Raw genomic sequence first — 10,965 nt, 5'->3', positions numbered from 1 at the left:
CTTACTGGAATTCAGTAAGTATTTGCTGAATCAATGACTTAACACTTTATTTGGGATAAAATAAAAATGATCGGTGAGATTTCTGTGCCTCTAGAATTATCTGTGGGGGAAAAATACTTGAGAAACATAACATCAGTTGCTTTAGAACTTGACTTGAGCACTATTCTAAGAAGTCAGGCTCACCAAAAATCACCCACAGAAATGCAAAACCTATGGTCCACCTGCAGCAGCCAGAAACTTGAATGTTATCAACCTCCTCTCTTTCTCTTGCCTTACTCATTCAAATAGTCACAAAATCCTGGCAATTTTGCCTCCTTTGGATCTTCCAGATCTGTTCATTTATCTCCCCTCTCTCTGATGCTCCACAGCTTCAGTTGAGGTCACCATCATCTCTTGCCCAGATTCTTGCAACAGCTTCCGTATTAGATATTCTGCCTCCAGTTACAGCCTCTCTGGGATCCATTGCCACTTCACTAAAGGAATTTTTCTAAAATGCATACTTGAATGCATACCTAAAATGCAAACGTGTAAATTCTCCTTTAAAATCCTTTCCTTCAGGATGAAATACATTTTCTCAAGAGAGCTTTCAGTGCCTTTATGATTCAGCCCTGCCTACCACTTCCTGCTTCTTCTCTGCTGTTGCAATCCACATTTTAGGCCTCAGCCATGCTCAGCATTAGTTATACAACCACCATGCTCTCTCTGCCTCCAGGCCTCAGCACTTAGCACTATTTGTTTCTGGCCTACCCTTCCGAACTTTCCAGGCTGGCTAATTTCTCCTGCCCCCAATTATATTGGGACGCCCATCCCTGTGTCTTATTCACTCTTATACTCTCTCAAAGTCCACCAGTGCCAGATACATGGTCAGTGTTTAATTAATATTATATTGAGTGGTTTGCATGATATTCTTGGTTTAAGTGATGGTGCTTACCCCTATTGTCTGGCAGGTTTTTGCATTTGATGTTGGTGAAAAAACTTGGAAATCTTATGATTGGTCACAGATTACAACTGTGGCAGTTTTTGGAAAATATGACTCAGAACTTATGTGCTATGCTCATTCAAAAGGAGCCAGAGTAGTGCTAAAAGGTGAGTGACAGTTTTTATCTGATGTGTTCAGACAATTGATACGTTTACTTGCATCATTTGCTATCCAGACTAGCTAGAAACTTCCCTTTGCATGTTCATGTGGTATATTTTTTAGCATACTAAAATTAATCTTGGATACCATTTAATTCATTTCACAGAAACAGATACTGTTAAAAACTTAAATAAACCACTGCATGGTTTTGAGCAAAACATGACTCCTAATTAGCATGAGGACCTTTTAGCTAGTCCTAGTCCACCATTTCTGCTTCTAATTTGAGAATGATTTTACTAATTATTCATAATGGTTATTTTGGAAATGAATGAGTAATGACTTTTATTATTTTGTTACATTATTTCTGCATTTGGAAAACTTAAGTTGGGAGCTTAGTATACCAAAATAATGAGATATTTTAAGTACATTTTGATCTCTTTGGAATGGGTTTGTGAAGTAAATATCAATGAACTCTTAAAAGCATTTTTACACAAAAAGTGTATATTTCTTTCACAGGAGATGTATTCTTAAAGGATATCATTGATCCTACTTTCAGAGCATCCTGGATAGCTCAAAAACTTATGGTGGCTAAAACACAATATATGGATGGAATTAATATAGACATAGAGCAAGAAGTTAATTGTTCATCACCTGAATATGATGCATTAACTGCTTTAGTCAAAGAAACTACAGAGTCTTTCCATCGTGAAATTGAGGGATCACAGGTAAAAATTCATTTGATATTTTTTGGAAACCCCTTAATATCTCTATCAAAATGTATTCATGAAGGTATAAGTAATAGAATTTCGGTTTATAGAAATCGAGTAGAAAGAATTTCAACACATATATCTTTAAAAATTATCTGGAAATTTGAAGGTTGTATTAAAGAAGTTTTACAGAGTTTTAAGGTGTTAGATTTGTTCTTTATGGACATCAAGATACAACATGGATTTCCCATCTTCTTGCCTCACAGGAGGGTTAGCGATATTAGATGGGCAAAAGGGATCAGCAAGAGTCAAGAAAGGACTCCCCAACTCCCAGTTTCTCCCTGAGGAGGAAAGGCTTTAGAATGCACATTTAATGCCCCAACTTTTAAGGCTCCTGCATGACCAATGGGCCCCCAAAACATCTACCTCTGAAAGCCAACAGGGTTTGCATTCATGAGTCTTACAGGACTGTAGCAAACAAGGAAGAGGTTCCCAAGGTACCTGAGCACTCAAAATGGATACTCCCCCCCAGGGCTCAGCTCCGCAGATACAGGCAGAAACGCCCATCTCCTACTCTTTTCTTGGAAAAGTCTGACTGTGTATTTCACAAGCTGCTGCCTGAGGGTCTGGCTTCTAATTAGCACACACTTCTAATTATCTAAGTAGTGACTACAATCTTCCCCAGACCCCAAAAGAGCTAGTGAGCACTTCCCCTGCCTTCTCCCTATGGCTCACTCCAACAGTAAATTCAAGTCACCAGTATGTCCCTGGAAGGAGCATATCCACACACCTAGCACTCCAACTTTTTGGCTGCCATTCAAGTGACGGGCTTCTAAATCACTTAGTTCTGTTAGCCAGCAGGTTTTGCATTTATGGCTCCCCAAGGATTATAGCAAAAAAAGAAGCAGTTTTTAAATGGGGGCAGGATCTCCCATTGTTATACACCTGGGCTCAGCACAGAGGGAACAGGCAAAAACATTTATCTCTCAAGAAGGTGTTTAACTGTATACCTTCTCAGTGGCCTGAGTGTCCAGCTTCTAATTAGCTTGCATCTAGGTACTCACTGTGATTCTCCTCTTTTGGAATCTGGAGAGTCTTGGTACACCAACTATTTGGTGTGCTAAGCACAAAGACAACATTTTGGACAATCATAAAGGTTTGAGTGGGATCCAGGAGCTCAGGCCAGGGTGATTGACAAGTTTCATCTCTTGTACAAGACTAGTCTATCAAGACTAAAAGAGGTGGCTGTTTTGTCTAATGTCCAGAAATCAACACAGAGAGTCAAAGAGAATGAAGAAACAAAGGAATATGTCTCAAATAAAACAACAAGATGAAACACTACAAAAAGACCTTAATGAAGAGAAATAAATGATTTGATAGTGAATTCAAAATAATGGTCATAAAGTGGCTCACTTTGGTCAGGAGAGCAATACCTGAAAAAATGAGAATTTCAACAACGATATAGAAAATATTAAAAAGTACTCAGCAGAAATCATAGAAATGAAGAAAAACAATAATACAACCGAAAGTTTCAACAGAGGGGTTCAATAGCAGAAGGGGTTCAGCATGTATCAAGCAGAAGAAAGGATCCACAAAGTCAAAGGCAGTGAAATTCATCTAATCAGAGCAGTTAAAAGAAAAAAGAATGAAAAAGAGTGAGGATAGCTTAAGGGACTTAAGAGATACATGAAGAGGACCAGTATATATCTTTTCCCAGAAGGAGAAGGGAGGAAGGGGCAGAAAGCTTATTCAAAGAAATAAGGCTAGAAGTTCCCAAACCTGAGAAAAGAAATCGACATCCAGATTCAGTAAGACTGGAGAGACCCACATCAAGACACATAATTAAATTGTCAAAAAATAAAGACAAAGATTCTTAAAACAGCAAGTGAAAGGCGACTTATATTATATATAAGGGAACCCCATCCCCACTACCACCATTAGACAATCAGTGGGTTTTTTAGTATAAACTTTGCAAGCCAGAAGGGAGTGGGATGAGATACTCAAAGTGCTAAAAGAAAGAAATGGCCAAGTAAGAATATTCCTACCTGGCAAAGCTGTCCTTCAGAATTGAAGGAGAGAGAGAGTTTTCCAGACAAACAAAAGTAGAAGGTATTCATCACCACCAGACCAGCCTTACAAGAAATATTAAAGGGACTTCTTTGAGCTGAAGTGAAAGATGCTAATTAGTAACATGAAAACATATGAAAGTATGAAACTCATGACTAAGGGTAAATTATAGCTAAATTTATTTATACTATAATATTATGATAGTTGTGGATAAATCACTTATAATTCTACTATAAGATTAAAAGACAAAAGTATTAGGAATAAGTATAACTACAATAATTTGCTACCAGATACACAATTTTAAAAAGATATATAATGAGAGCTAGAGCTTTTGTATGCATTTTAAGTTGTTGTTATCAACTTAAAATAGACTATAAGATTTTTTCAAATTTTAGAATTATTTTTATTGATGCATAATTGACATATAACATTAGTTACGACAATTTAATATTTGTATATGTTGTGAAATGATCACCATAGTAAGTCTAGTTAACATCCATCACTATATATCTATTCACAAAATTTTTTCATATAAGCCCTATAACTACAAGGCAAAAACCTATAACAGAAACACAAAGGATAAAGGGAAAGGAATCAAATATGTCACTACAAGAAATCATCAGATCACACAGGAAGTGAGCAAGAGAGGAGAGGAAAAAAGGAATTACAAAATAGCCAAAAAGCAATTAGTAAAATGGCCTTAGTAAATTGCTGTCCATTACTACTATCACCAATTGCTTTATCAATAATTATTTTAATATGAATAGGTTAATTCTCTAATCAAGAGACACAGAGTGGCTGAATGGATTTAAAAAACAAGATCCAACTATATTTTGCCTATAAGGGAATCACTTCAACTTTAAGGACACATATAGACTAAATTAAAGGGAATGAAAAACAGATTGCATGCAAATGGAAACCAAAGAAAGCAGCTATAGCCATGTTTGTATCAGGCAAATCATTTAAGTCATAAATGATAGACATTTTTGTCTAGACTTTAGACAGAAAATGGTCATTATACAATGATTAAGGGGTCTATTCATCAAGAAGATATGATAATTTTAAATATTTATGCTTGCAACATCAGAGTGCCAAATATATTAAGCAAGGGCTAACATATCTGAAGGATGAAATAGACAGTAATACAATAATAGTAGGGGACTTCAATACTCCACTTACAGCAATGGATATCGATCATGCTGACAGATAAGCAACAGGAAAACATCAGTAAAGAAACTACATGTTAGATCCAGACATTCATAGAACGTTTCATTCAACAGCAGAATACACATTCTTTTCAAGCACACACGCAACATTTTCCAAGATAGAGTGTATGTTAGCCCACAAAATAAGTCTCAGTAAATTTAAGAATATTGAAATCATGTTATCGAGCATCTTTTCTGACCACATTGGTATAAAATTAGAAATTAATTACAAGAAGGAAATCCTGTTATTTGTGACTATGTGGCTGACTGGGAGGGCATTAGGCTCAGTGAAATAATCTAGACAAAGGCAGATACTGTATGATATTACTTATGTATAGAGTCTAAAAAAATTCAAGCTCATAGAAAAGAGAGTAGGTGGTTATCAGGGGTTGGGGAAAATAGGAAGAGGCTGGTAAAGGGTATAAACTTTCTCTTAAAAGATGATGAAGGTCTGAGGATTTAATACATAACATGGCAACTATGGTTTACAATACTGTGTTGTATCATCGAAATATGCTAATAAAGTAGAACTTAAATGTTATCAATAAAAAAAGTAAATATGTGAGGTAATGGATGTGTTAACTCAATGATGAGAATTCTTTCACAATATACACACATCAAATCATCACGTTGTACATTATATATATTATAATTTTAATTGTCAATTATACTTCACTAAGACTAAAGGAAAAACTACGAGGCTAAACAGTGGGTTTTTGAAGACAGAGACCAGCTCCTTGATGTCTAATAAGATGTTTAAAAATTGTTGAAGTTAATGAATGCTACATGCCTTTCAAAGATTTAAAATCATTAAAAACCCACTGTTTAGTAAATAAATATCTATGTAAAATATAAGTAGTATTAACTAGTGACTCTTAACTGATCTCGGGATCTCCTAGGAGTGCTTGTTAAAAGTATCCCCAGTGCTTGATTCAGCAGGTCTGGGATAGAGCCTAGGAACTGTTTTTATCAAGCTGTGCCAGATGATTCTGGTAAGTTGGTTAACATGAATTTGAGGATCATTGGAAAAATAATAAGTGATATAAGGACTGACATCTGTGTGGCTTTATGCAAGTAGAGGTTTGTCAGTATGGAATTCAGCTTTTCAGATAAGTACAATTTCTATGAAGAATAGCAAATATTTGTTATGCAGGCCATCAGACTCCTCTCTTCACATAGTTTGATTTCTAAACCTTTTCCTTCATTCCCTAGATTGCTGTTATTAATAGATTAGAACTGGTGTGTGGGAAATAACCTATTTGCTATTAAGCTACAGTGAAAGGGTAAGGAGGAAGAGACTGAGCACAGATTTTGTAGTAAGAATATCTACTTCCATGTTTGAGGGGCAAGTAGAAAAATTGGGGCTACTATGTCGTTAGGTAAATAAGTGGGAGGCACAGTTGCCAAGATAGGCTAGAGAGTGGAAGATCCAGAATATCAGAATGAAGAGTATGCATTTTATTCTGTAAGTAATGGGTTACATGTGTAGAAAGTGTTTGGGGAAGAATATTTTATAGTAGTACATAAAATAATCGAGGAGAAAGGGAGACCAGTAAGGACTAACCCAATAATATAATAACGGGATTTATAGTTTGGATTGGGATGATGCCCTAACACTCAGCAAATATTAAATAAATATTTACGGAATTAATTAATGAATGAATGAAAAGAAAGGGGCTAAACAATTGTGAGAAGCCACCCAAAGGAAAATGTAAGATTAGTGATGGGGTGAAGGGGAGTCAGAAAATGGCCCAAAGTTTCTTAAACTGGTGACCAGAAAAGAAATGATTAAAAAAGATGATAATTTATGATTATGGATTTGTGGTCAGAGAATTAAAGAGCTAGAAATGCCCTTGGAGAGTTCTTTCTACATCCTCATTTTTACAGGTGGGAATACAGATTCAGATGTTTTAAGTTACATAGACCTAATTATAACAAAGCCAAGACTAGAACCAAAGTGTTGATTTCTTGTCTAAAATACTAATACTGCCTTCTCAAAAATATGAGATTAAGTATGACATGAAATCCAGGTGAAAAGACTCTCAGTGCTCAGGACAGAGGTAAGAACTTACCAAATGGATTTGAAACTTACTGGCTTAGAGGTAATCATTTAGTTTCTCCTTTATGATAGTATATAGAGCTCCCATTTTGTAATAGAAAGCAGTGATAAAATGGGGTCCTAATGTAAAAATTTCACATTATAACCTATTTTGCTAGAGAGCTATTGAGGAAAGCTTATACTTGTAAAGCAGAGCTTCCTTTAGTGCTAATACTCAGAAAATTACAGAGAACTCTGGGAAAGTCCTTACAAGAGTTACAGTAGAATAAACTGGCCAAAGTGTAAAAGTTTTAAAGTATCTCAGTTGTTTGTAATAATTAATCAGTGGTTTTATTGAGAGCCTAATTATGAAAAAAGAAAAAAACTTTTAATGAAGTCTTAGAACATTTGCACACATATAAAATAAGGCTAATTAATGTTTGGTTAAGGCAATAACTATTTTAAAGGGACTTATGCCTTTGGAAGATTGGCTCACCATTCAAAATGAAAGATAACTTATCAGTTAAATTTTATTGGAATATTTCCATAAAATAAGACCATTTAAATGACTTGTTCAACACTTCGAGTTGATTATCTATAAGTGTAGCTATAAACCACCACTATTAACTGTAACGTTGGACTGAACCTAACATATAAGGTAATTGGAAATCAAGGGCTTAATCTTCCAGCCAGTTGGCTTGTGCCAAAAAATGACCAACTTAGCCAGCACATATTTTAAAAACTGTCGTATCTAAATTCTTAGCTTCTGCTCTCCAGTTGCTTAGAGGCCCCTTCACACCCTACTGTCATTACACCTGTTTCTTTCAGTTTGAGTTATCAATTCAGTTAGCAGTCTTGCCTCTGAAAACATTTGAGTTTAAAATTCCTCTTCTGCACTGCGCTCTGCTCCTGGTCATTGTATATGTCCAAATGTGACTGGGTCCAAATATATATCCCTTATCCAAACATATGTCTAAAACATTGTCCAAATATATGTCTGGCTCAGTCCATGTAGGAAAAAAGTACATTTCCTAGATTTGTTCCAGTTCTATATGTGTCAAACCCTACATTCACATGTGAAAGCAATTCTGTTTTCTTGGGTAGTATGAAGCAAGAGAATATATATTCATAAAGACATCTGATATAATATACATATTTGATGTTACATAAAATCATGTGTGTTTTTCCTCAGGTAACCTTTGATGTTGCTTGGTCTTCAAAGTGCATAGACAGAAGGTGCTATAATTATACTGGAATTGCAGATGCTTGTGACTTTCTCTTTGTGATGTCTTATGATGAACAAAGTCAGGTCTGGTCAGAATGTATTGCAGCAGCCAATGCTCCCTATAATCAGACATTAGCTGGTAAGAATACATCAAATGATCATTAGTCATTAATCCCATAATCTTAAACATTAAGATATATTTTAGTATTTCTAAGTCATTCATATACCTTTTCCATTTGTAAAGCTTTCTTGAAAAATGAAAAGCATTTAATTTGGAGAGCTTTCAAATTTACAAAAAGTTTTAAAATTTTGGAATTTTCACTTAATTCTAAAAATCTTGTGGGATAGGTATATTGTTGTTAGCCCTTAATTACAGATGAGATGAAGGGTGTTAAGCTCTCCTGATTGCACAGCTATTAAGTTTTATATAATTTGGACTCAGGAAGGTGTTCCAACCTCAGGTCAACACTTTTCTCTCAAAATTACATGAAGAAGATATTTGCTTATCTAGAATTTGACAAAATATTTTTGTTGAAATAACCAATGTTAAATAATTTAAAAGCAAAGACAGTTATGATGTGAGTACTTTCTGTACATGATTATTGGGATTAGTTTTTATCTAATTTGGCATTTATGTTAGTACCCAGGCCATGGTAAAAGTTATGTAATTAGAATTAAGAGTACTTCTGATCTGTCATTCAGATGAAGTGGACTTTGCATTATCCTTTCCAAAGTTTGGACTGGTTTGTATCTCATTAGCCAAGTGAATAAAAAGTTGCTTGCTATCTTTAGGACTCAAGTGAAATCTCTGGGATAGTTGGTATTAAGTGTTAACTGGTTAATAATTGTTTGGACAGAATAGTCTGATTGCAAACACTAGTATGTAATTGTAAATTTGAAAAAATAATTTTGTTACAATTAAAAACTATTTAATCCAGTGTTCTCGGACTGTGTTTCAAGGAAGAGATAATTGTGTTCTATCAATAAAAGGTTCATTATTAAATATGTTTAGAAAATGATGCATACTCCACCCTTCACTTGGAATATAATAGTACACAATAACTTTAAAGGCTCTGAAAAGTAGCAAATTTACTTAAGTTATATTCAATATAGTCTTAGAACTTCCCTTGGTGGGAACACACATTTTGCAGCATTGGGCAAGAAAGAGATAAATAGTATCAAGAATTTGTTAAATTTTCTCTGTTTCCTATAACTACAGATTATAGTAAGGAGTATCTTATCCCTGGCTGTAATTCATACTTATAGGGTATTTGTTAAACATGAAAACACTTGTGCTTTCTATAAGAAGTTGTAAGGTCATTCCAGACAGAACGTTTAAGACTTATAGAACTTTTTTGAAACTTTAGAATCTAGAATAGCAAATATTTCTTAGTAATTAATAGACACAATTAGCATGCTTTTCTGAAATGTGTCATTCTTCTTAAATTTTGTAATTTTTTGCATCAATTTGATCTTAATTGATTTGAATGTTATTATTATTTAAAAGAAATGATTTAGAAAGTGAGTTGAAATTTACAGTTATTTTTATTTATTTTTTTTTATGGTGACATTGGTTAATGAAATCCAGTAAGTTTCAGGTGTACAATTTAACAAAAAAGTCATATATATATTGCATTGTGTGTTCACCTCCCATAGTTAAGTTTCTTCTGTCACCAGGAATTTACAGTTCTTAAGGAATGATTTTCATAATATCATAGTAGAGTAACAGTATATTTTGCATAAATGAACCTATATTTACAAATTTAGATTCTGAATGGCTGCATACCTTGTGTAAACACATTAGCAGACATACGAAGAGAAAAAAATATGCTTTTTCTATCCCTATTTCATTAGCATATGATGAATACATTGAGATGGGCATTAACCCTAAGAAACTTGTAATGGGTGTTCCCTGGTATGGTTATGACTATACCTGCCTGACTCTAACAGAGGTAAGAACAGCTCATTTCTTACGAAATTTTTTTCTCTTTCTTCTGTAATTTAGAGCTTGTTTTGTTTCACATACATAAACTCTATTTAACATACATAAGTTCTATTTAGAATTTATAAACCTCTACATATAGAATATGTAAACTTTAGAATTTCTGAAATACAGTTTGAAACTAAGAAGTAGATCTTATTTTTAATTATTTAATCCTATGAACGTTTCCGAATGTTATATATTTTCATTTAATAATGAAATTTAATTTTCATACTATGTGGTCAAGACATCTATTTATAGTATATATTTTATTTTATAGTTTTAATTATATTTTCTGATTTAACTCTTAACATATGCTTAGTTGACAATCTGTAATAAGAGCATTTTTGGATTTTTAGGATCATGTTTGTACCATTGCAAAAGTCCCTTTCCGGGGGGCTCCTTGTAGTGATGCTGCAGGACATCAGGTGCCCTATAAAATGATTATGAAGCAAGTAAACAGTTCTATTTCTGGAATCCAGTGGAATAAAGATCAGCAGGCTCCCTATTTTAACTATAAAGTAAGATTTTCACAAGTTATAAATACTTATTCTCTCAGATTTTGTAACTGCATATTTTCGTAATTGCATATTTGATATAGAGAATTTCTATTAGTTTTCTTTTAGGGTACAACATACAAGCTTCTGTTTACATGACTAAACTT

General features: G+C 34.0%; 1 protein-coding gene across 2 annotated transcripts in view; it reads left to right on the top strand.

Annotated features, from left to right (window-relative positions):
• Positions 1 to 10,965, top strand: part of CTBS (chitobiase) — a 17,061-nt gene that overhangs the window by 2,014 nt on the left and 4,082 nt on the right. For both annotated transcript variants that reach the window (XR_002779245.1, XM_011355568.2), the window contains exons 2-6: positions 948 to 1,086; positions 1,595 to 1,803; positions 8,288 to 8,459; positions 10,175 to 10,272; positions 10,661 to 10,822. Coding sequence is in view for 1 of the 2 variants with exons in the window: in XM_011355568.2 (XP_011353870.1) it covers positions 948 to 1,086; positions 1,595 to 1,803; positions 8,288 to 8,459; positions 10,175 to 10,272; positions 10,661 to 10,822 (780 nt within the window). In the remaining variant the exon portion in view is untranslated. The remainder of the gene's footprint in view (positions 1 to 947; positions 1,087 to 1,594; positions 1,804 to 8,287; positions 8,460 to 10,174; positions 10,273 to 10,660; positions 10,823 to 10,965) is intronic.

This window comes from Pteropus vampyrus, unplaced genomic scaffold (assembly GCF_000151845.1).
Source record: "Pteropus vampyrus isolate Shadow unplaced genomic scaffold, Pvam_2.0 Scaffold22, whole genome shotgun sequence".
NCBI lineage: Eukaryota > Metazoa > Chordata > Mammalia > Chiroptera > Pteropodidae > Pteropus > Pteropus vampyrus.
The sequence above is the reverse complement of the archived record's forward strand: the minus strand, read 5'-3'. Positions and strand labels throughout refer to the sequence as shown.